The following is a 26,298-nucleotide window of genomic DNA, read 5'->3' on the forward strand; positions in this document are numbered from 1 at the left end:
TTTTTCGAAAAAAAAATGAAATATCTGTAACTATCAAGATTTTTTTTATAATTCTGGCATATATAAAAAACTGCTTCTTTTCCAAGATAAAGTAGATATTGTTGAAAAATTTAAAAAAAGAATAAGTAAACTCCTCCCCAAAACTAGCTATAACTGAAATGGTTTTACTACCAGCCTTTCCTCTTTTCCGTCTCGCTTTCACCCCTGGTAAATTTTATAGTTTTATATCATGTTATACGCTATCAGCCAGCTGTTTTTCACGGCCTATGTGAAAGGTCAGTGTCAGCCACTGGTGGTTGACGCGGCCTAAATGTAATTTCAGTGTCAGCCACCTGTGGTTGACGCGGCCTAAATGGAAAGTCCAGTGTCAGCCACCGATGACTGACTCGGCGCTCAACGTGATAATATGCTACGATCATCTAAATTCTAAATGCAAAGACTGGAAGAAAACCAATGTCATACTCTTCCTCAAATCCAGAAAAGACCCTTCTTCACATTAAAGTTATTGAGCCTTTAGTCACATGAGCCTTTAGTGTTCTTTAGGAAAAACTATGGAAAAAATTATTTACATAAAGATAATATCCCGTCTTACTTTGTTACCTAGCGATCAGTTTGGCTTTCGGAAGCAAGCCGGATGCGGAATTCGTATCGACTGGGGTTCGAATCCGGTGCGCCTCATTGGAAGGCGAATGCTGTATCCCCTGAGCCAACTTGGCTCAAAATCTTTTTTTTTTTTTTTTTTTTTTTTTTTTGTCTACGTGGAATTTTTGGCGTTTTTCACCAAAAACGCTTTCTAGACCAATTTGAAAAATGTGGCTAATCATAATATTTTAATACGTCCTTCAATTCAAATAAACAAATAAGCAATGTTTTAGGCATTTACTATAAAACCCTCAAAAATGTTTTAATTCTGTTTATATAAAACTTGTTAAGTTTAAAAAATAGCTAAATTTTCGTTTGAAACTTAACACATGAATAATAATTGGATAAAAAATTATCGGAAAAACGAGTGCCATACCGAATAGAGAAATCTTTGAAATACTAAATCCTGCAAGTGTTCTGCGGATAGTGTAGTTTTGTTGTAGTTAGAAAGTATGCACAAAATGCTATCGTCACTAGGTCCTTTGCAAAATGAAACTTTGTCTGAATCAGGTATCATCTTTGCCTAAAATATATAATATAATGTTACATGAATACTAGGCCTACATTTTTAGATATATTATTCACAAGTATTTCAAACATAATTTAAGATATTTAAATGTTTTTTATTAATATTCATAATACATTTCTTAATCATTTATATAATAAAAATATTATTTCAAAAACGTTATATTTAAATTATCGTTAAAATAAGTTAGTTCGGAATTTCCCTTTTTAGTTGCGGTTATTAGTTACTGAAACAGTATTTTTAAAACATGGAGAGTAACGAGACTGGGAGTAAATTTTTTTGTTGTACTTATACAAGTACTTAATCATACCTAATTTACGGTGAGGGAATTTTAAATCTGAAATTAATTTTGTTTGGAAAGCTAAAGATCGTTTATTTTCAAAATGATACTCTTAGTTTAGTGTATTTTTTGTTTGAACGTTTATAAAGATTATCACGTACATGTTTACATGCCTACATATACAATTGTCTGAATAACTTTTGATCTAATGATCAGATCTTCCAGGACTCAATCTTAATGGTTCCAGGAGTGACCTCAAATATGCAAATTAATTAGTGCAGACGATATTTTAAGTGACGAAATCAGACACAAAATCTTATTTTTCTCAATAAACTTACCTTTTTTTCTGACGGATTCGGATTTCTGGCAAAAGTCTGAATTTTAAGGAAGTCGTATGTTCAAAATTCAATTTCTCATTAGCTATTCCACCGATTTCACTCAATTTTTATATTTTGCCATGTAAAATTAAAATAAAAATTTAAAATGATGCAAATAAAATTTTAAAATGATGCAAAAAATTGTATATCTTACAATTCAAATTTTTTTTCGACTATTAATAAATAAAATGATAAAAAATAATAACTATATACTAAAATAAATTTTTTTGCATCTTTGGATAAACAAAATTTATAAGTTTGTGCAAAGATTTTCACTTCGCTTAAAAAGTTCTTGAGATATTGCGATATACGCTAATAGTAAATTTAACATTAAGGGTTCCTAACTTTAGACCGCCCTCCTGACCAAACTATGGGGACCATATTTCCCAGATTGCAGCTTCTACCTATATTTTGCGGGTCAGTAACCAGAATACATCGGGAAAAAAATGTTTATTTAATGAAAATGCGTGTTTGTATCCAATTTCGTAACTTAAAATATCATCTACACTAATTCATTAGCATAATATTTGAGGTCCCCCCTCTAACCATAAAGAATGAGTCTTAGAACGTGAAGATCTGATCATTAGATCAAAAGTTATTTAGGGTGGTCCGTTTTTTTACGCACTGTACAAATGAATGTTTTTGCTCTTATAATTTAAAAACTTTATAAATGTTGCATGCATAAATACTAACTGATATAAGAGGGTAGCCACAATGTGAAAAATTTTAAAACTGCTGATACAAGTTTCATAAAGTTGTTGGAAGTATTAAAAGTTTTATTTTCTATTTAATTTTAAGAACTATATTAGGAAGTTTTTACATAATTAATTAATTGGCAAATACTTTCAGGTATTTAAGACTCAGCTAAAGCTTTTTCTTTCTTCGATCTTTTTCTGTCAACTGTGGCTACTGTGTATAAGCGAAGTAATTACAAAGTGAGGCTTTGTTTCTAAGCAGAAAACAAAACATTTTTGTTTGATAAGAAGTAAACAGATACAAATAAAAGATATCGTTAACCTGTTTTAAGTCAATTTTAGATTCCACAAATTTGGACACGAGCTTAGGGTCAACCATGAGTTCAGTGAGTAATATCTGTTCCACATCATATCGAAACATGTCTTGAGGATCATCTAAAATAAAGAACAGATTGCCATTAATAATTAAAGGGAAATAATTGCTTAAATAAATTCAAAATTAAAACTAAATAAAAGTTTAATGCGCAAAATGAATTTTTTTTTTGCAATTTAACTTAGTCGTAATGAACTTAGTAGCCATGTTTACATATTTTAAACTGATTCAGCACTGTGCTCGTCCCGCAGTGGACTGATCGTTAAGACACGGTTCCCAGCAGATCGCAGAAGTCAAGCGTCACTGGCTGCGGTCAGTGTGCGGGTGGGTGACCACTTGGATCAGTCTGCGTAGGGACAGAGGGTATGCGGTATTGGTCCTCGTTAAATTGTTCTACAGCAAAGTGTTCCACTTCGCGTGCAGGTCGTCGGGCTACCGAAGCGGGGGTGCCATCACCTATGCAGAGGATCGAAATTTCCAAAGTAACTTGGTAACAAAACGAAGTATGCTTTAATATGATTCTATTTCGGACTTTACCCCGCCTTTACATAAAAACCATGAGTTACCAACACTTTTTTCCGGTAAAAGCCCGAAACGAGAGATTTTTGAAAACTGCTGCTAAAATTATCTTTAAAAATTATTGAAATCTTTTCAGTAGTAGTAGAAAATATACTGCATTAGTTCATCTTTTTCATATGGAATCTTATTTGTGAAATGGCATAAATATCGCATTTCCTTAATTTATTTTTAAATTTCTTGTAATTCTTTGAAAAATAATTATAAGACAAATCCACCGATATAATCTTAAATCATACCTTATTTCGAACACTTTCGCAATTTATATTTTAAATAAAAAAATTAAAGTGTGTTTCAATCTTTTTAAGGCAGGCAGTATACAATAGATGGCACTTTTTTGGTAAAAGAGGCCGTTGATGATACCGTTACATTCTTCCGCGAAATCGAACACCTGCCATTATAATTAATCACTATTAATTATTTTTAATAATCTGATTAATCAAGGGCCCGATTAACCCTATACTAATGTTTTTTTTAAGATTAAGTGCCACTTCACGGTATACACTTGCCCGGTATACTCTCAATAATGTTTTTTTTAAGGTAAAGTGCTACTGCATGGTATACATTTGCCCGGTATATTGTTATTGATATTTTTAAGGTAAAGTGTCACTGCCCACGGTGTATATTTGTCCGGTGTAGTCTCATTGAGTTTTTAAGATCAACTGTCTCTGCACGGTATACATTTGTCCGGTATACTCTCATTGATGTTTTTTTAAGATTACGTGCCACTGCCTGGTATACATTTGCCCTGTATACTCTCACTTATGTTTTTAAGGTAAAGTACTACTGCACGGTATACACTTTGCCCGGTATACTCTCAATGATGTTTTTTTAAGGTAAGGTGCCACTGCACGGTATACATTTGACCGGTATACTCTTACTGATTCTTTTTAAGGTAAAGTGCTACTGCACACGGTATATATTTGTCCGGTGTACTCTCAATGAGGTTTTTAAGATCAAGTGTCTCTGCACGGTATACATTTGTCCGGTATACTCTCACTGATGTTTTTTTAAGATTACGTGCCACTGCCTGGTATACATTTGCCCTGTATACATTTGCCCTGTATACTCTCACTTATGTTTTTAAGGTTATTTGCCACTGTCCTGTATACGTTTTTCTGGTATGCCCAATTCAGAATTTTTAAAGTTTATTACCATTGCCCTCGTTATTCCCAATCAAAGTACTTCCACGCGGGCCACAGGTATATTGTGAAATTTTTTTATTTATATTTTGTTCAAAACTAGTTAAGGTGTTAGGATTGCGGTAATGGTTGTAGGATTAGAATATTTAAGTACAAATGTGCAGTGTATTCGCCTTGGTTATGATTAAAGTTAATAGGCCATCTTTCAAAATTATCTTGTACAACAAGATAATTTTGAAAGATGACCAAGCCGGTTGCCAAAGATGGCAAGTATTGTGATAATTTCCTTTGGGATAATTGTTTAATAAGTATGGACTGTCGTAAAGAAAGTAGACAATTTGTAAAATTAATACTTACAAAGAAAACTAAAATTTGCAAGTTGTGAAAGAGATTTAAATGCTTTTAATCCATCCTTTATTTGATGTAATGTTTCGGTTAAAGAACTGTCAGGAAATATGGGTTCAAAGACATCAGTGAGCTTCTCAAAGCTGAAACAAATAGTACATTAATTACTGTTGAAGAAAAAAAAATCTTTTTAAATATACTGAGCACGAATTTCCCTTCAGCGTTTTTTTGTATTTTTTATTTTTTGACAAACGTTTTGCGTTAAATAGAAACTAAAAGTTATTTTGGAATGAAATAATATAATTACATGAATCCAATGCGACTTTTCTTTTTAATGTATGTATGGGTAATCAGTATACACTTGCACTTTAACAAAAGCGAGCAAGTTTGTAGATCTTTTTATCTTCTTTAAAAAAAAACTCTCCTTAAACAAGAGCTGAATAGTTTATCTTTAAATATGAACGACTTAACACAATTCTTTCTAGTAGAGAGAAGGTCTCAGCACAGATTACCACGAACAAGAAATTTGATCCTTTAGTAGTTCTAATGTAGTGGCATCTTTCTTATTTTCCCCACCACTGCGCAATTTATGTTCGATACGTCGGACTACTAAATCAGTTCATGCTGAAGCCTTCTCTCTTCTAGGAGGTGTTGGTTAACATCAATCCAAAGTAATCACCATCGAGAAGTTAGATATCTATGCCACTTTAACAGTCAATTTTAACCCATCACCGCACACAATCATATTATTAAATAATTATCTGTAATATTATATAAATAATTAAATTAAGTTATTTATACATTACATTAAATTATTTATATAATAATCTGTAATATTATATAAAAAATTTAATGTAAAATTCATTGCATTTTTTTGGTAACTAATGCATTGCTGGACAATTGCTCAGGACGGATGATAATAGCAAACGAGAGCAATCAAGAAATTGAAGGTAGTAAAATATGTAAAGTAGCATAAGTGTGAGATACAATAAGACTTGTTTTGCGTTTTCAAACTTAGGGTTGTCGAACTGATTTGTCACATATGACAAGTGTTGATAAGAGATATAAGGGATTTGACGCTCACTAAGTGTTGTTGTTCAAAACGAGAAAGAATCGATTGACGAAATTGCAATTTTCGATAAGCCTTCCCGACGTAATTTAGATGATTTTGCGTGTTGCAGTATTATTAAGAGGATCGAAGACTGAAAAATAACAGATGTTGCCAAAGAGTCAGCCACCGTGTTGTTTCAAGGCTTTGAAAATCAGTTCAAGCAACTGGAAAGTGTAGCAGGCGTCACGGAGGAGGTCGCGATCCCTGCACGTCGCCTGCAGAGGGCAGGTACATAGTGTTATTAACAAAAAGCAGCGCAGTATAGCCAGTCAGGTTGCAAATCAGTTTCATGCTGTTACTGGAGAGCGAATCTCCCGAAACACCGCAGCCAGATGCTTGCAAGCAGGAGAACTATGTGTCCGCCGAGCTTTTGTGTGCATACCATTGCCCAGATGTCACCGTTGCGCCCATTTGCAATGGTGTCTACAGCATCGCTGTTGGAGCGAAGAGGACTGGACTTGCGTACTATTCTCGGAGGAGAGTAGATTAAGTCTCTCGTCTGATTGACGACACCAAATGATCTGGCGTGCGATTTGTATTGCGAATAGATGAGCAAACATACAGGAACGGGACTGATATCGTACATATAGTGTCATGGTATAGACTGGCATTATGATAAGTGACGCATTACGATAAAAACTGTGCTACTTAATTGTGAACTTAAAAGTATGACTGTAAACTTAAAAGCATTACGATAATAATTGTGACTATGACTGTCCAAGGCTGCATTAATGAGATTCTGCTGCCACATATTCATTTGTTTCGTGGCACTATCGGTGATAAATTTGTTATTATGGATGACAATGCAAAGCCCATTGTACAGCTCTAGTGCTACGTAAATGAACTACAACAACAACAACCACAACGTAGCATGTTATCGAAAAGTCGCTGGAAAGAACACGGAGCGAGAATATTCAACGTCTAGTGTGGTTATCCGGTTTTCTAGATTTGAATCCCATTGAAAACGTGTAAAATTCTTTGGAGAGGATTGTTGCTGATCGAGAATGCCCTGCAATAAACTAGGACGCCCTTATTCTTGCACTGACAAAGGAATGGGACGAATTACCCCAATAGCTGCCGAATAGTGTTGAGGAAAGCATACCATGACGTCAGGAAACTCTCATTATTAATCAACTCGATCACTTAAGGATTTCAATCGATCCACGTGATATTGTTTATTGTTGACCCCTGAATTCACATATAATGTTTTTGGTTCACTGTGAAAAATTACGCTACATAATTACATAGTTACCACTGTTTTGGAATTGAGGTAAGCTAAATACGTTTATAAGTCCAGATATGTAATAATCATGCAAAAAAGTTATATAAAATTGACAAAATAACCAAATAATTGTTTGAAAAAGTTTATACGAATATGTTTATAAAAAATGCTTGTTTTTTGAACCAAACGTTTTTGCGATGAAGTCATTAATTGATTCTAATGGGCATAAAAGTATGTGTGGCTAGCTAATTAAAAAAATTATGAATAAATAAAAAAAACTATAACAAGCGAAAAAAGTAAATAAAAATATGACTACATACACTTTTAAAAATTTTTTAGTTTACCTCAATGCCAAAAATGTTGGTAACTATACCATAACAATTTCTACAAATTTCTTGTTAAAGTTTAAAATTATTGTTAAAATTAATAATATTTTACGTTTTTTGTATTTCTATAATAAATATTAAAATTATTAAACATTAAATTTATTAAATATTAAATTATAAATATTAAATTATAAATATTAAAATGTTTGCAAAATGTTAAAATTTTTCAGAGAATTGACATCACAATAAAGGTGTAGAATCACGCCTTTATAATTCACGTGAAAATTCTAACTTAAATTTGATATTATCCTAACATGACTCTCTAATATTGAGGAAGTAGTTAAAATGTGAGCTGTCTATACATGTAACGAAGAAAAAGGCTATCATATTTTTATTTATTTGTGATTAGTCACTTTCTCACAATAAGAAATTTGGAGATTAGAAGTAAAAAAATATATATATACAAACTAACCTATCAGCTACATTCTGTATGACTTGTGGTTTCGTAAAGAGCTGGAATACATCATATATACTTTGAATTTTAATTTCACTCAGAAATGAACCTAACTTTCTCACAACGTCAATCAAAACACCAGAAGAACCAATTAAGTTTTGTAGCCATAAGCCAGAGAAAAAGTCCCTCTCTTGAGATTCACGTATCTGAAAGAAAAAAAAAACGTAATATAATTATTTTTGGTGGGGAAAATACAGTTTGTTTAATTAAAATACAGTCTGTTTAATTAGAATACTGTCTGTTAATTAGAATGCAGTCTCTTACTGAAAATACAGTCTGTTTAATTAGAGAATGTCTATGGATTATGGAAAGAAGTGTTTGAATTTTTCAATGTTTTGAAACAGACGTGAACTCCCGCCATCTAGTGAGATATTTCGTAAATACTGAGGAACAACTAAAATTAAGAGTGCACGAGCATTCCATACTACAGTAAGTTGCTCTTATTATTTTCATTTTCTTTCAGTTATGCAAGCAAGGTGCTTGTCTCCCTGTAACAGCCACTCCATAGACTGCTGAACTCAAACTGTCTTTTATTTTAACTTTTTATTCTATTTCATGATATGGGATATGGGCCTTCTGCCAACGCCTCCTATAACTGAAAGCCTCCACACGGTTTTTTGCAGGTAGTCCGATCAGACCACTGTGAAAGATATCCACTTTCCGAACGAGTCACTTAATACAAAATCTAGTTAAAATAAGAAAGTGGTAGCAAATATGTGTCTAAAAATTTGTTTTATTTATGAATATTAATGGTTTGCCTTATTCACTTGTCAACCACTACAGATTCAATTCTCAAATATATATGATGAATTTCTCTCAATTACTTTTATAAAAGGTTTTGGGTTCTTGCGCACAACTGGTTCACTTTTTAAATAGTTTGCGCGGACTACTTATAAAAGACCGTGTGGAGGCTTTTTGATGTAGGAGGTGATGCTTCTGCGCGGCCCAGGTGCTCAATTTTTTATAAATAAATATAGAAAGAGCATTCCATACCTTTCAGCTGCGAAACAGAATTGTGTTTATGCTAAAGTAAGGGCAATTTTAACGCTACATAAGCTATCCATCTATATTATTAGTTTCTGATTTCAAATAAATGGTACTTGAATAAAAAAAGTTATCAGCATAGTCTAGCCACCATAAGAACGCGTTTGACTTCCGGAGACTTTATTTCGATGTGGGAATGTCATCTTTCGACGCTTTTTGCAAAATTTTATTCTAGTGGTAGCGAAGTTTATGTTTTAATGAATTAGTTTTTATTCATTCAAACTTATTTTCCACTCCACTACGTATAAATGACTTAAGATTTCATATGCAACTCCCAGCTCTCTCGCGGTGAGGCTTTTAAAATGTTGATCAAAATTTTCAAAAATTCTGAAAGCTTTGTTTTTTAAATGTCTACCACTCGATAAAATATTTTTCAAAAAGCGTAGTAGTTGGCAGGTCAGCAATTGTGTTGAAGAATCGTTATTATACTAAAGCACCCTCTCCCCACTTTCAGTAAACTTTCCCTAAAACGTTGCTACGAGCTGTCATTTTTTTTTCGTAAAGAATTCATGCCATGATTTGCACTGTAATTGTCTTCTTGCAGTGACCAGACTATAAAGAGTGTTAATTTCCCTTCTACCAGAAAATATCCGAAACAAGTAAAAAAGCAATATTTTCCTCAAAAACCATTTTATTAGCCATACGCACGCTATTTCACTTATATTTAAAAAAAATGCTTGTGTCAGTTTTCTTGAAAACGTCTTACTAGGGTTGTTTTAACACGTTGAATGCCATGGGGGTCACCGGTGACCGGCGAAGCCAAGATTATTAGAAACACATAATTCGCGTAAATTTTTAATTTTTTTAATATTATTATCGTTATTAAAATGGTTTGAAGAAATTAATGCAATATAGAGCACACAGAAATTGTTTTATTTATATACACAGCGATGCCAACTTGCACCGGACAGCGAATAAATATTTTCAAGTAGTAGTTTATTAATTGTGATTTTTGGTTTAATAAATTCTATTTAGTAGATTTTTATTCACCACTATTTCTAAACAATTCGTAGGCTCATATAATTCATCACTTTTTTAGATACGTTATTATTCATCAATTATGTCTTTCATTTTTCAAAAATCAATTATTGTACATATCAAATCATGTTTTATCTTTATTTTTAATGTAAGTCTAGAATCAACATTTCGAATGTTATGTAAAAGCGCCAATTTGTCATATTGAAAATTTCATTGTTTTACTATTTCACAAGCAAACTGCTTGATTTTTTTATTGCTACCACAATGTAAATATGTTACTTTCAAATTATGTTTATATTTATATGTGTCAATTTAGATTTGATATTCAAATGTTATATCTACCATATTTATCTATGTCAGCCTATGTATATATATTTCAAATTATGTTTTTATTTATATGTGTAAATTTAGTTTCGATATTCAAATGTTTATTTACCCATGCAAAGTGCTTGTAATTTTGTATTAGCTACCACATCGACTGCTAAATTCAAAATGTTATTACTTTAAACTTATGTAAATTTCTAGATGTATGGGATAGGGGCCGCTGCGCGGCCCAGGTGCCCAATTTTTTATAAATAAAGTAAAGTAAAGTAAGATACGTTATTATTTAATCGCATTCCAATCTACCAGAAAGAACCACCCTAAAGATCACAATTCAAGATGAATGGGAAAAAAGGCCGCTAACGGCCCCAGGCGCCCAGATAAATAAATATTGATGATGATGAAGATACTTCATTACCATAATGTTGCTCATCACAAAATGTTTTTATACAATGTTTAAATTAATTTTCATGATATATGGGATATAGCCGCTGCACGGCCCAGGTGCCCAGTTTTTGGATAATAAAAGCAAAAAAAGATACGTCGTGCTTTTTGTAGCTACACCAATGTTGCTAAATTCAAAATGTTTTTACCACAATGTATTTAATTTCATGATGTATGGGATAGAAGCCGCTGCGCGACCCAGTTGCCCAGTTTTTTCTTAATAAAGCAAGCAAGACACGTCATGCTAAACCTTTTAAATTAGCTTGGCATTCAACGTGTTAAATTCCCTTTTTGCAGAAAATATCCAAAACAAGTAATATTTACCTCAAAAGCCATTTTATTAGCCATACGCGCGTTATTTCACTTATATTTCAATAAAAATGTTTGTGTTCGTTTTCTTGTAAACCTCTTACTAGGGTTGCTTTAATAGGTTATTGGAGATGGTCTCGGGTTTATCTCTATGATAATCAGAAGGTAATACTGCCGCATACAAGTACAGCAGTAGTCTAGTTTAGCGAGGAGGAAAATTAGTGATAGTAATTCTCTGGCCATATCACCAGACTCCCCAAACGTGCTTCGGTCTCCAAAACAATATTACTTTAGAATGGATTCGAAACCACTAAGGCTTGATCGAAGAAAGTGCAATGGAATAAAATATCCAAACCTGATATAGTTTGACTTACCGCGACCTAAAAATTGCTTCAGTGAGATGGTAAATTTTTAAAAATATACAAACTTTGAAGTAATCACTGTTAAAACACGAACTAGAACTGATTAAAAACGCTACTGAAAATATTAATGCATGAACTAAAACATAATTAAAATACAAATGTGTTTGAAAAAAACTACCAATACTATCGTTAAGAACTTAACAGCTTTTTAATAGTCTTAAACATAACAGTTCTACCAAATAAAAAGTATTGAGTACTGCGTATAGTAAAGTGCGGCGCGCTCTCTGCTTATCGCTTATAACCAAATAATAAACATCATACTTAATAACAAATCAAAAACTGAAAAACATTGGTGGCGTAACTAGATAACTTAAAAAATACAACAATAACGAAGGCTCAACTAGATCACCCATCGTTTTGTAATTTATTATCGTTTTCAAATTCCAGAAAAATAAATGATCTAGTTCATCGCTTTTAACATCCACATGTACTAAAAAGATTTTCAGTTCGTTTATAGTGATGCTATTTTGGGTTGAATAGTACAAGAAATAAATACACCGGCCCATGCCATGGTAGGTAAAGTCTCAAATCACCATACAATCTGAGTGACTAATAATTAAGTATTCAATAGACTACGGTGTGATATAGTACAATAATTGGAAATTGATTTAACTTACTTTATTTTTTATATCTTCTTTCTCTAAATAACTAAGAACCTTTTCGATGTTGTCGCTCTTGCACAATATTTCCTTCATTTTGGATCGTGAGTACAAAGTTGCAGACGATGGGTAAAACGATCCTGAATATCTTTGTTTCTTGCAAATTTTATTCCAAAACATTTCCGCAGAGAAACCTTGCCGCCTGAGCTGAAAATAAATGAAAAATTACGTTTATGGACTCTTTTACTGATGCAAAAGACATATACTTCAGATCTTTGCGGATGTTGATAGTTGTTTATAATCGTTGCTTCAAGTTAATTATAGTTTTTTGATAATGAATTCTAATATATAACATGAAAAATAAATTCTGCTTTCATTTTCAGGAAAAATAAAAAGTTACAATTTCAATACCTTTTGATGTGTTCATTGAGTTTTTAAGTTCTTAGATGCAATTTCCATGGTTTGAAGGTCCCATATAAGATTTTACAACTAATTAGTAGCGGCGACAGTAAATACGCAGAAGTACAGAAAAATTTAGTTTTAGCAAGTCTAGAGTAAGTCATAAAGTTTGAGTTGTTGAATTTTTTTTTAAAATATCAAAATGCAAACCAATTATTGGCAGAGAACTTCTCTATTGCGTTATCTTCTCATAATTTAATTTCATTTTGATATTTTGAAAATTCAGTATTTGAAATTTTATGGCTTACTCTAGGTTTATCTTATCTCACCTTTTTATATACTATACATTTCAAATTAATTATGGAGGTGAAAAAGAATTTACGATGAAAAGTTTCTTCCCTGTTATGGCGGTCTTCTTAAGGAAGGACACAATCTGGATGATATCATGTCGGTAGAAGTAGGACTATATCATTTATGAGACTATATAATGCTATATCATGGGACTATACAGTTTTTATAACTCCATGCAGGGCCTCATTAAGCATTTCAAATTATTAGCCAACGGAAAATTAATCAAATATCAAAAGTACTATTAGTCCAATTTCAAAATTCTTAGCCAAAGGTAAATCTTAAAAATTTTTTATGATTGATTTTTTTTCCGTAGATAACTTTAAATAAAAATACAAATTTATTAAAAATTAAATTATTTTGCAAATTATTAGAGCAGTAAATGTAAGGATGAATCTGAAACAACATTATGTTATTGCCACGATATTGCCACGATATTGTCACGTTATTGTATATGTTATTGTCACGTGAAAGCATATTTTCTGTATAAATTTTTGGATAATAATATGTATCTTGCTTCCACTTAATTACTGTAATCGAATAAAAAAATACAGGGTTTGTTAAAAAAATTTCTTTTTCACTGGTTTCTTTTCAAAGATTAAGGGGAAAAATATTTTTATTTTCGATAGAAAAAAACCATTCGCCAATACTTTCTCCAAACCATTCGCCGAATTTACGATTTTATCACATTTAACAATGAGGCGAATGCTTAGAGTGGGCTCTGCTCCATGGATGATATAGTCTCAATAGTTGAAGCAGGGAATCTGTCTGTAAACCTTGAACTTTGTTGATGCAGCTTTTAGAGTCGTGTCGTCTCAGGGGATAGAGCATTTGCCTTCTAATGAGGTGAACCTAGTTCGAATCCCAGCGATGCCTGATCGATACAAATTCCACACCCGGCTTGCAACGTCTACAGTGCTGACGTAAAATATCCTCAGTGGTACACGGATCATTGGTTAGAGTCCCCTTACAGTCAGGAAAACAGCGGGAGATTTTCGTGGTTATCCTTTCCATGTAACGCTAATGTGCGTTAGTTCCATCAAAAAGTCTACTTGGTCGAAGAGTTCACTTGTCTTCTGGATTAGGTTCAAAATTATAAAGCTACAGAGTTGAACATTGGTAGTAAATCCAAAATTGGGTCGGTTGTTCAACAACGGTTACAAAATCAAATAAAATGCTGTTTTTAATTTTTACATATTTTCTCTGTGTTTGAAATTAGGAATCCTGCATATTAGAATCAGCCATTTACAATTCAACAGCATAAAATAAGTTTGTATTTTCTTTTCTGCAAGAAATGCGGTGAAATTTTATTACCACTCTTAACTTTCGGTATAAATTTTAATAAATAAAAATTTGAGTGAATTTTAAAGTTTAATTTACTTACCAAGTTAAAATTAATCGCTGTGTCTTTAAGGGCATCCATTAGTTCTTGGTCTAATTCATCTGGAGACGAGTAAGATGTTTGATTCTGTACTAGGTCAGGTATCTTAAAGTATGCTGCAAAATACAAGTTTATAATTTAAATTTCGATTATCCCTTTGCCATTGATGCCAACTACTCCGGACAAGCCAAAATAATTATAAAGACGGTAAATAACTTCAAAGTAAATTTTGCAAATATTTGCCTATTTCTGCTTGCTTTTTAACAGGTATAGCATGACTTATGTACAATAGATGGTGAATTATATAAGCCTACGAATTATTTAGATATAGTGGTGGACAAAAATCTACTAAATTAAATTTATTAAACCAAGAAACACAACTGATAAACTACCACTTTAAAATATATATTTGCTGTCCGGAGCAAATTGGCATCTCTGCTTTGCAAATGGAAAATGCTTCTTTCCATAGACCGTGGGTGGGGGGTTAAGATAACAAATTATCACTAAATATTTCGGCAGTAAAATTTACAATTAACACATTGAATGCCAAGCTAATTTTACTTGGCATGCCCGTCTGGCCAAACTGTTAATAACTACGAACTAAATTTGCAAATATTAGACTGATTTTGCTAGTTTTTTTTAAAAGATTTAGCATTTGTACCCAAAAATGTGGTGAATTATATAAGCCTACGAATTGTTTAGAAATAGTGGTGGGTAAAAATCTACTAAATTGAATTTATTAAACCAAGAATCACAATTAATAAACTACCACTTGAAAATATTTATTCACTGTCCGGTGCAAGTTGGTATCTCTGTGTGCATAGATAAAACTAATTTTGTGTATTCTATATTGCATTAATTTCTTCAAACCATTTTAGTAACGATAATAATATAAAAAAATTAAACATTTACTTGAATTATGTGTTACTATTAATCTTGACTTCACTGGTGACTCCCGTGGTGCTACGAACAAACTCAATGCCAGTCATAGGTGACCCCCATGGCATTCAACGTGTTAAAAAAAGCAGAAACTTTTTTGTGTCTGAATTCTAAACAAAAATGTCAATATCAAGCGAATTTCAACATTTCCATGGCTCCCACTCCAGCCAACGCTTCCTATAACTGAAAGCTTCCACACGGTTTTTTGTAGGTAGTCCGAACAGACCACTGTGAAGGCAAACCATTTAGTGAAAGAACCATTTAATATGAAATCTATTAAAAATTAGAAAGTGGTAGCAAATATATGTCTAAAAATTTGTTTCATTTATGAATATAATTGGTTTGTTTTATTTACTTGTCAACCACTACAGATTCAATTCTCATATATCTATGATAAATTTCACTCTAGTACTTTTAAAATAGAATTTGGATTCATGCGCACAACTGGTTCGCTTTTTAAATAATCTGCGCGGACTACTTATAAGAAACAGTATGGAGGCTTTCTGATGTAGGAGGTGATGCTCCAGCAGAGGAAATAAACGTCCCAATTGCAGACCGATGGTAAAATTCTTGGTTTCAAACATAATAAAAACAACAACAGTGAAACAAAATTAAAAAAATTTACCTTAATGTGATAAATAATCTAAAGTGATAATAGTGATAAATAATCTAAAGGTAAGAAATTTCTTTTTTTAATTTTATTTTAATTTTAAAACAATTGGATTCTTTAATTTGAAATTTAAGCTTCGATTTTTTTTTCGCTCATGGGCTGTACAAAAGAACAACTTTAAATACTCATATCTTGCGTAGTTTTAAGAGAACGTTTTTTAAATTTCAATACGAAATTTTTATATTTGATTTTAAATTGCTCCGAAAAACGAAAGACAATTTTCATTTTATTTTACAAAAATGTCCATATTTATATAAATATTTAAGCTGGAATTAAGAAATTTTATGCAGTTGTTGCAAATAACAATAAAAATAATCGATACAAGTTACAAGTTTATTGCTCGTTTTTCTGGCATAGGGTGTTCAAATATACTAGTTTTCTTTCGCAATTTATTGTCGGCCCCTCAAACCTCTGAAAGCTTTAAATTTTATCGCAAAGTATGAAAAATCACGAAATAAGTTACAAGATAATCCTCTGATTATTTCTTGAGAAATTTAAAAAAAATGTCAAAAAATGAAAGTGTTTCTTCCATTACTTTAGGGTAGACTGAATAAGTGCAAATTTGAAAAATTATTGCTTGGAAGTGAGCAGAGTTTGGAAAATTTTACCTTTAACGCAGAGAAAGCCACTGATGTTTCATGCTGTATTTCATAACCATAAATTATAGAAATTCTAAACAAAAAATTTTTTTTTACTTATTTTGATCTAAATTAAGACTTCCTCTGTCTCAATTTAGTAACTACTTTTGAATACTTTTGCACTGATTATTGACACTGATGATTTTATGATTTTGTTTGAAGATTATTAAAAAACTTCAGGGTGCTATGATATCATTCAACAACATTTACTTTCAAAGCATTCGGTCCTTTCCTCCTTAACCATCACCTCCTACATCAAAAAGCCTCCACACGGTCTTTTATAAGTAGTCCGCGCAGACTGTTTAAAAAGTAAACCAGTTGTGCGCATGAACCTAAAACCTTATATAAAAGTAATTGAGAGAAATTCATCATATATATTTGAGAATTGAATCTGTAGTGGTTGACAAGTGAATAAGGCAAACCAATAATATTCGTAAATTTTTAGTGATATATATGCTACCACTTTCTTATTTTAACTAGATTTTGTATTAAGTGACTCGTTCGGAAAGTGGATATCCTTCACAGTGGTTTGATCGGACTACCTATAAAAAAACTGAGTAGAGGCTTAACACGTTCCGCCGGGGTGCTAGATTGTCTCATCTTGGCAGCGCACCGGAGTAAAAACTGCTAACAATAAATTTCATTTTTTAGTTTTTTTCCGAGAATAATAAAAATCCATAACTACCAATTATTTTTAACGGATGCAATTTTTATATTGAATTGCTTCTTCGCCTTAATAAATTACTTTACAGTGAATTGGTATTGTTTAGAATAGATTAACTCCTCCCGAATATTATCTAATATTGAAATAGTTCTTCTACCAGTATTTTCTCTTTTCCCGTACCAGTATTTTCACTTTTCTAGGCGTGAACGTGTTAAACCAAACCGAATTAATTTTTAAAAGTTAGGGTTCGCAATCTCTTTAATCCACGTCCTATTTTGTAAGGGCTCATTCACCAGAAAAACTATTTTTCTTCAAAACTATTTTATGGTATACCGCGTCATATTCAGCATAATTGTGCAGGTGTTAAATCTGTTTAGTTGTTGTGTTTACCTGGCAAATGTTGAGATATCTTTTTAAGAAGCTGCTGCTTAATTTCTTTAAATTGTCCAGTTGGTGTACCAAGGGACATCATAAACTTTGCTGCCTTCTGCATAATGTTTGCATGTCTGAAATAAAGCAGACTATTAATAAATAACTAAGTAAAGTTTTCTACAGGTGATATCAATTAATACACTTAGATTTACACTTAGAAATGAGTATAAAGGGTGGTTAAAATCAAAATGACCGTTCTCTGAGGCAACTAGCTTCGGTTCTACTAAATGCATGCAAATATAGGTAATATAGATCATGGGGCCAAAGTTTTCCGTCAAAACAGTTTGAAATTTCGTTAATAAATGCTAAATTCACATGTAAATAACATTGGAGTTCAATATCTATATATTTTTTCTGTTCCATGAGATCTTTTGTGTGGATATTTTTGAGCTTTTGATACCAAATCTGCAATATGTTTCCCTCCACCAGCTACAGTTTTTATGTGATTCAATAATATATTCTTAACCAGGATTTTATAAAATTTGCTTAAGTTATACTAAGCGTCCTTACTTCCCTGTTACGTAGGGAGTTGGTTGGACGAAGGCGATAATACACTTCAAATTATAAATGTAATACGCTTTGGTCACATGTTTTTGGTCTTAAGTTTTACCTTCAAAAGAGCAGACAAGTGTATATGTATGTATATAAAGCTATATGTTCTTTAAAAACTTATACATTCAGACAAAAATTTTTTTAAGTATTTAAAAATGCCTCTAGCATTCCGAATACAGTGCCTGCCTTCTTATGAGAAGGCTCAAGTTTGAAATTCGAACTGACCATTTCATATACTGCTCCCGGTTCCCTACAATCATAGTATCAAAAATATCCCAAAGGTAGACGGATCATTGGTTATTCGATTTCGAGCAAACAAATGAGAATTTTTCGTTGTTTTCCTCTCTATGTACCAGGAATTCAGGCCCAGTTTCACTCATTTGTGATTGTGTACTAATGCTTGATCAAAAAGTGTCCTTGTATTCTGGGTTGGGTTCAGAATTGCTACGATACAACCCCAAATCTTATATGGATCAGCTTGCTTAACGCTGGTAAGGAAATAAAATAACATCTATTCATACGATTTATCCTGAGTACCATACCCTATGAGAAATATCAATCACATGACTCAATCAACAGCCATATTTATTGAACACGATAATATTGGGATCATTATCGTACCGATATATATCGAATACAATACCTAACTCACTATAAGCATCGCTTGGCATATCTATTGACATATTTTTATACTTAATGTAAGACATACTCGTAACTGCTGTTAAGGCTCTATAATTCCGTGATTGATGTCGTAATTGCGACTCAGCATTGCGCACAGGTCGCTTTTATTTCTCAAACAAGCTGATCCGTCACCATGGCAACTTTGTACTAGAGTTAGAGACATCGTTGTTCTTTTTTAATAATTGCTCATTGATTTTTTATATTTTTTTAATAGCTAGTGAATTGTTTTTCTATTGGTTCACAAAAATATTGTTCCGAGCAACAGAAAAGGATAAGTTTAATTAAAAAATATCGTGATACATCGTAAAATATCGATATTTTTAAAAATTCCGATATCACCCAGCAGGAGTTTGATAACAAGTCAGGAGATTTTTAAAATTTAAAAGAATTTTCCAATTAAAATTCAAACAAATGTTTTACCTACGTTTCTATACTCTGTAGCAATACGCTTTGCTTCATATTTTGTAAGCAATTTTTTATATTTTGAACGTCAGACTCAGACAGATCCATAGAAATTCTCAAATAAAAGTTTTCCAAGTCATCCACTAAGGGAAGTAACCAGTTCCAAGAATGCTTGCATCGTTCATCTTTTGCCGCTTCCTCTGTGAACTAATAAAATACATAGACAATAAATATGATATTAATTTGAACATATTTCACGCATCTTTTTTTTTCAAGCTGTGGCAAAAATTACGCTTTTTTAATTGTTTTTAATTTAGAAAATGACTAAAGATTTTCCTTTCAAAAATTTCAAACTTTTACACGAGACGTGCAGTTGTTGAAAAAGTATTGTAATAAAATTGTAATAAAATGAAAACACTAGGGAACAAGTTTTACCCATTGGCAAAATGGGTGTTGTTTTGGGTTTGACGGCGTGCGCACCTTATTTGTACGTCATCACACTTTTCAACTGTATTCAAGCGTAGTAGTAAGCAGAGCACATGCGTTGTCATTGCATGCGTTGCTATGGCGACCGCTTCTGTTTGATAATCTTTTTAGAATTCTCTTTCTCACTTCTAATTTTGTTATGCATCAAGTTGGTGAGTTTATTTTTGAGATATGGGACCAGAGAGATCCCATAAATACTCATTGAGTTGTGAATAAAAGAGAATTTCATCATTTGAACGATATTTTTGTTTTCTTATTGTTTTAATTAGGAATCAGAAATTCTATTCTAAAGTTCAAACTGGATCGTTTTCTATGCTAATTCAAGTGAATATCACAAATAAAGAGCCAAGTAAATTGCCAAATTTTTCCTTCTGTTTAGTTTTATTATTTTTTCTTCTGTAGCATGAGATTTTTGAACGGATCTTGGATATTTTCACATCAGTGATATTAAATCTGCAATCGACTTCTCTCTACAGTTTTTATACAATTTCATATTTACTCGAGTGAATACTAAATGTCCCTATTTCTCTACAACATAGAGAATGTTTCTTAAACACGACAGAGAGCTGAAGTTATGTCACATCTTATATTTAGAATACGCAGTTTGAGTTCGCACTTGCTAATGTCCGGCCTGACATTAAATTTTGAATGGAAACTTGCTGATCCAGATAGGGTTAAAAAAGGGTAGTTGCAATACTTGCACTTTAAATTACATAAAGCTTAAAAAAAGAGTTCTTTAACTCGTCACAGCAAATTAATAATTCAAACATTAGAAAAGGTTAGTGGATGAATCAGGTAAGTGACATTTTCAGAGTGATCAATATGAGGGTAGGAACAAAACAAGTGGTATCTGAACTATTTTATAACGGATTTATTAGAGGGAGGGGCTTATAATTCCTTTCCTTATTTTATTTATGATTATTTAATTTAAAACAAAAATCAGATAAGTATACTCTAAACTGTAATGTATATTAGTTTTACTAAAATCGAAGTGAAGGCAAAGACAATTTTGTTACATTAAACATGCTCGCATTGATGCGAAAACTTAGTATTATTTGCCCTGATTAATAAATACTCCTGAAAAATTTTTTTTTTCAAAGAGGACAACTAGTAAATAATTCAAAAGGTCAACACCGAGGTCGATGAAGCTGAGAACAGAATTCATATCGTCCAGCCATTGATAAGATTCGAACCTGGAAGCTAGCAACAATCAGAAGACAGGGCCCTATCCCTTGAACCAACGCCTCCTATAACTGAAAGCCTCTACACGGTTTTTTATACGCAGATCAGACCACTATGAAGGTAAACCAGTTAACGAAAGAGCCATTTAATAGAAAATCTAATAAAATTAGAAAGTGGTAGTAAATATATGCCTAAAAATTTGTTTAATTTATGAATATGATTGGTTTGTCTTATTTACTTGTCAACCACTACAGATTCAATTCTCAAATATATATGATAAATTTTTCTCAAGTACTTTTAAAATAGAATTTGGCTTCATGCGCACAACTGGTTCACTTTTTAAATAATCTGCGTAGACTACTAATAAAATCCCGCGTGGAGGCTTTCTGATGGAGGAGGTGATGCCTGAACCAACACGGCTACTACTAATTTATGAAAAGTTTCGCAGAAAGCGAAGCAGTTGGCATCTCTAAAATTATTAGTTTACACCCACTTGAATATTTTTGACTGAATATTGAAAATCCTATTATTCAAATATTGGTTGTGTGGAAAATTGCACTCTGAAAAAAAAGTGTAAAATTTGATGAAATCAGGACGCGACAACAGGCCAGATGATATTCATCCTCATCAATAATCTATATCTAATTTTCGTATTGTAATTATTAATATTAATGAGCAGACATTGACTAAGAGTTAAGAGGTAGCTAAACGACCTTACTTGCTGTATCGTATTCTTTAAGCCTGAGGAATGAGAGAACCATCTATAAAAGCTGCTGATGTTTTTATTTAGTAGACCGCATGTTAAGAATTCTGCATCTACAAGAAAAAAATATAATATATAACATAAAAAAAAATAAATATTTGCTGAAAGATGTTTTTCGCATGAAATTTTCTTCAGATAAAAGAATTTTATAATTTTGTGCATTTTCATTTTCGCTGAAAAAGTTCTCGAGATATGGTGAAATACACAAAAAGTAAAATTAGCATTAAGAGGTCCAAATTTTGTATCGCTCTCCTGATCAAACTATAGGGATCATATTTCTCAGGTTGCAGCTATTACCTATATTTTGGGGATCAGTAATCCAAACCCATCGGAAAAAAAGTATGTTTATTGAGAGAGAGTAAGTTTTTGTGTCTGATTTCGCAACTTAAAGAAAATCGTCTGCACTAATTAATTAGCATATAGGAGGTCACCCCCTCTAAGCATTACGATTGAGTCATAGAACGCGAAGATCCGATTGTTATATCAAAGGTTATTCAGGGTGATCCATTTATTTATTTATTTGCGCACTGTACAATTAATTTATTCTACAAAGTGGTGACTTTTGATGTCACCTTATAGGTGTGACATAGATATGACAGTGAAGTGCAAAAGGTTAAAATTATTTTGCATACAATTTTTATTTGAATAATATAGAACTAGAGCAACTTTTTTAAGATATGAAATTATTAGAATTTTAAATTGCTAACAGTAAAAAGTGAATTTACTTACCAGGAATAGATCTGAGCAGTTTGTGAGTTGAATTCTGTATAGCATGTTGTTTAGTTCTCGTAAAGCAACCAATGCCTGGTCTAGAAAAGAATTATAATGTCATTTTAAGTTATACACAATTACTTCAGATAAAAAACACTTAAATCCATACCACAAATAAATAGAATATGTAATATTCGAAATTACTATTAGCACTGGAAAGCTCGGTGGGAGGGCTTTATTATGGGAAGGCAATTTCAAATAATATGAAATCTGAACTTTATCAATATTTTCTCTAATCGTAATAAAAGTATTACTTTAAAAAATTTAATTTACTTCCTGTGCTTTGTAAAAAAAAGTATTTTCCAGTGGTAATGAAATTATAGTATTTTTCTTTTTTAGTAATTTAGTTAACTACCAATTATTATTTTATATTTTATTTTATAGCCGTCGTTGAACAGCTGACTCAAACTTGGACTGACGAGTACTAATGTTCAACTCCATAGCCTGCATAGCTCCATCAACTCATAAGCCCTTATAGCAAAACGGAAAAGTGCAAAAACTGGTACGAAGGAAATTTCATTTTAGCATTTTTTTCGGAAAAAATAAAATATCTGTAACTATCAAGATTTATTTTATAATTTTAGTCTATAAATAAAACTGCTCATTTTTCAAGGATAAAATAGATATTGTTGAATAGTTTTAAAAAGAATAAGTTAACTCCTCCCGAAAACTATTCATAACTGAAATAGTCTTACTACCAGCCTTTCCTCTTTTCCGTCTCGCTTTCAACCCTGGTAGCCTGGTAATTTTGAACCCAATCTAGAAGACAGGGGAACTCCTGTATCAAGTATTGGGAGAAATTTGCGTTCATGGAGGACTTTTTGATGGAACTAACCCGCATTTGCGTTACATGGAGAGGAAAACCTCCCATGGTTAGCCAGACAGCAAGGGGACTCTAACCCATAATCCGCCTACCACTGAGGATATTTTACGCTGTCACTGTGTTCGGTGAGAGCCGGATGCGGAATTCGCATCGACCAGCCATTGCTGGGATTCGAACCCGGTTCACTTAATTGGAAAGCGAGTGCTCTACCCTCTGGGCCATCACGGCTCTTAAAGAATTGTCTGAGTTAAATGAATTGATTATTTTAAGCCGTTTTGTACTGCATTAATATCGGTTCAAGGAGTTGATTTATGCTTCCAATCGACTCTGAGTCGTTTTCCTACACTTTAACATTGCATTTGATTCATTGAATTGTTTAAATGATTCTTAGAGTTGGTTATTCGATTCGTTTGAGCTGTTTCATATCTTTAAATATTAAAAAAGAACTGGTTTAACGAATCGATTCCTTGCAATTGTATCTTATCTTCTAACATTAAGGGGTGCGTACCGTGAAGCACCTGAGTCACCACGGCTCAAACAGTAAAAAAATTTGAATGTTATTCTCCCTACCAATTTAATTAAAACTTTTACAGAAAGCGGAGCAGTTGGCACCACTGTATTATAATTCGACAGGAAAATTCTGTCAGCGAAAGAGAACACGCCTCATTCTACAAGGATGGATAAAGTGCCTTAAAAAATGGTAAGGCGTTTATCCTTAAATGTTTATATCAGACTCAGCACTTCGTTCAATCGGATACGTTCGTTACAAGTTTGAATATGTATGCTCACACTCTTTTGCGCGTTATATGCCGTGTCTCTTTACCATGAAACATTATCATTGAGTTAGAGGGTAAATACCCTACTACCTTCTTTTATAGAATAACATTTTACATTGCTGAAAATGTAAGTGGGTGTTTTTCCAGATAAAACTTTTCAGTAAACCTAATATTTAAAGATTATAAATCTGGTATGTTCAGTTTACGCTAACGTTTGAGTTTGAATTTGGGTAATAATTTAAAACTGAACACCTGATAGCTTTAAAAACGTGATCAAATCATCCAGTTAATAACAAGAACTTGTTGTATACTATAATATAGAAAATAAAAATGACACAACTGTTTGTGAGAACTTACAAAATGTCTCTAATTTATAAGAGAGGGTATTCGTAATTGGCATGGAAGCATGCCATTTTCATAAGAAGTACACAAGATGATTATAAAAACCGAACAAAACCTAACAGTCACGGATAATTGTTACTAACTTCTAACAGCATAGCTGCCAACTCTTCCGGTTTTCCTGGAAGATTTTATTTTCATAGCGAAATTCATGCTATTTCACTAAAATTTTTGAATTATAATAATAATTTTAAAATCAGTTTGACCACCACTACACATAAATAATTACAACAAATATATAAAAGCATATGAGTCGTTACGATAGCAAATTTCAACCAATTTAAAATATAAATATATTTTTGAGGAAGAAAGTTTTTCGGCAATTGTTATACTACCACATGGAAAATCCATTCTCGAAAAAAGTGAATGTTGGCAGGTATGTAACAGTTCTAAAAATAACGTTTTTCTTTTCTTTTTGCTTAACAGCCTTATTTTACAGGACAGAAGAGCCTTTTAAGATTAGCTCTAAGTCCTGGAATAACTCATAAATTTTATTGAGCATAAAGTATATCTGGTTTCGGATTATAGTAAATTAGATCTGAATGCCTTTTTTCGAACCCAACCCAATTAAACGTTGTATTTTGCTTATTTTATTAGCTATCTGTTGCTGACTCTTGTAACTGAGGAAAAAAACTCTGTATAAAATCTTTACAACTTCTAGCAAAGTACCACTTATTTCACTTTGCTTTTGTTACATGTTTCAAAAATATATTCAATTTCTTAAATCGGTGAAGAATTGACTTGAATGAAGAACTGGGTATCTGATGATACTAGCAGTCTTTTTTCATTCATAATGATCTTGCTAGACCTGTCAGACTTATTATCGTTAAAAATCGTTGAATACTACGACCTGAAAGTTTATATATATATACCAAGGCGAAAAAGAGAAAAAAAAACTAGTTCGAAAATCATTTCATTATAGGTTGTTTTTGGGAAGATTAAAATATCTATCCACCGAAAATTTTTTAATAGTTAAAATAAATGTATAGGGCTGTTTTTTTCTAAGAAAAATAAATAATGATGAATACTTTAGAATTCAGAATAGTAAGAACTTATGTTACATAAATTAGTTCTCAATGAAATGCCTTTTTTTTTCATATGACCACCCGATTAACACTCGTCTTTCAGGTATCAATAGAGCAGATTTGTTATCTCTCAGGAGCACCATATTAGGTGAACCAACGTTGCTCAAACAATAAGGGCAGATAGTACTGAAAGAACAGTAAAAGAACTGAATAAAGAATTGTGTACGAAACCTTGTTCAGGATTCGAACACAGGACCTTTCTCAAAGAAATGGCTATTCTACTTATTTTTTCTCATCTCCCCCTTACTTTCAGCCACCCTTGTGAATGCTCTTTCACAATATTACAGACAAGTAGAAATATAAAACTCATAGCTTTTAAACGTATAGCAACTACTATTCTTTAAACAAGGAGGTAAAGTATGTCACTTCACTTAGAATGCGCTGTTTAAGGTCGCACTATGTCCTATCTGATTGAAATTTTCAATTGAAATTTGTTGTTCTGGAGAAATGTTAAAAGAATTTTTTTAAGAGAGCAATTGAAGGATTTATCACATTATAGTGATAAGTTTCGCATTTTCCTAGGCTATATCTTTATGGCTAACTGTTCCATGGTATTGTTTATAGCATTTCTAATAAATTACAGCGTAAATTACACTGACATCTCTTCACCAAAAAACGTTCCCAGAAATACTTTCCTGGACTGTTTGAAAAATATGGCTCA

The 26,298-nt window shown here is 32.2% G+C and overlaps 1 protein-coding gene across 1 annotated transcript in view; it reads right to left on the reverse strand.

Annotated features, from left to right (window-relative positions):
* The window catches only part of LOC107441908 (uncharacterized), a 195,311-nt gene that overhangs the window by 90,277 nt on the left and 78,736 nt on the right, over positions 1 to 26,298 (reverse strand). The window contains exons 32-41 of the mRNA XM_087160784.1: positions 22,513 to 22,592; positions 21,739 to 21,836; positions 19,375 to 19,559; positions 17,676 to 17,791; positions 14,378 to 14,490; positions 12,265 to 12,453; positions 8,088 to 8,275; positions 4,969 to 5,099; positions 2,843 to 2,955; positions 1,019 to 1,165 (exon numbers count right to left, since the gene is read on the reverse strand). Coding sequence (XP_087016910.1) covers positions 1,019 to 1,165; positions 2,843 to 2,955; positions 4,969 to 5,099; positions 8,088 to 8,275; positions 12,265 to 12,453; positions 14,378 to 14,490; positions 17,676 to 17,791; positions 19,375 to 19,559; positions 21,739 to 21,836; positions 22,513 to 22,592 — 1,360 coding nt within the window. The remainder of the gene's footprint in view (positions 1 to 1,018; positions 1,166 to 2,842; positions 2,956 to 4,968; positions 5,100 to 8,087; positions 8,276 to 12,264; positions 12,454 to 14,377; positions 14,491 to 17,675; positions 17,792 to 19,374; positions 19,560 to 21,738; positions 21,837 to 22,512; positions 22,593 to 26,298) is intronic.

The sequence above is a fragment of the Parasteatoda tepidariorum genome, chromosome 4 (genome assembly GCF_982258835.1).
Source record: "Parasteatoda tepidariorum strain Cologne lab strain chromosome 4, Ptep-v5.0, whole genome shotgun sequence".
Lineage (NCBI taxonomy): Eukaryota > Metazoa > Arthropoda > Arachnida > Araneae > Theridiidae > Parasteatoda > Parasteatoda tepidariorum.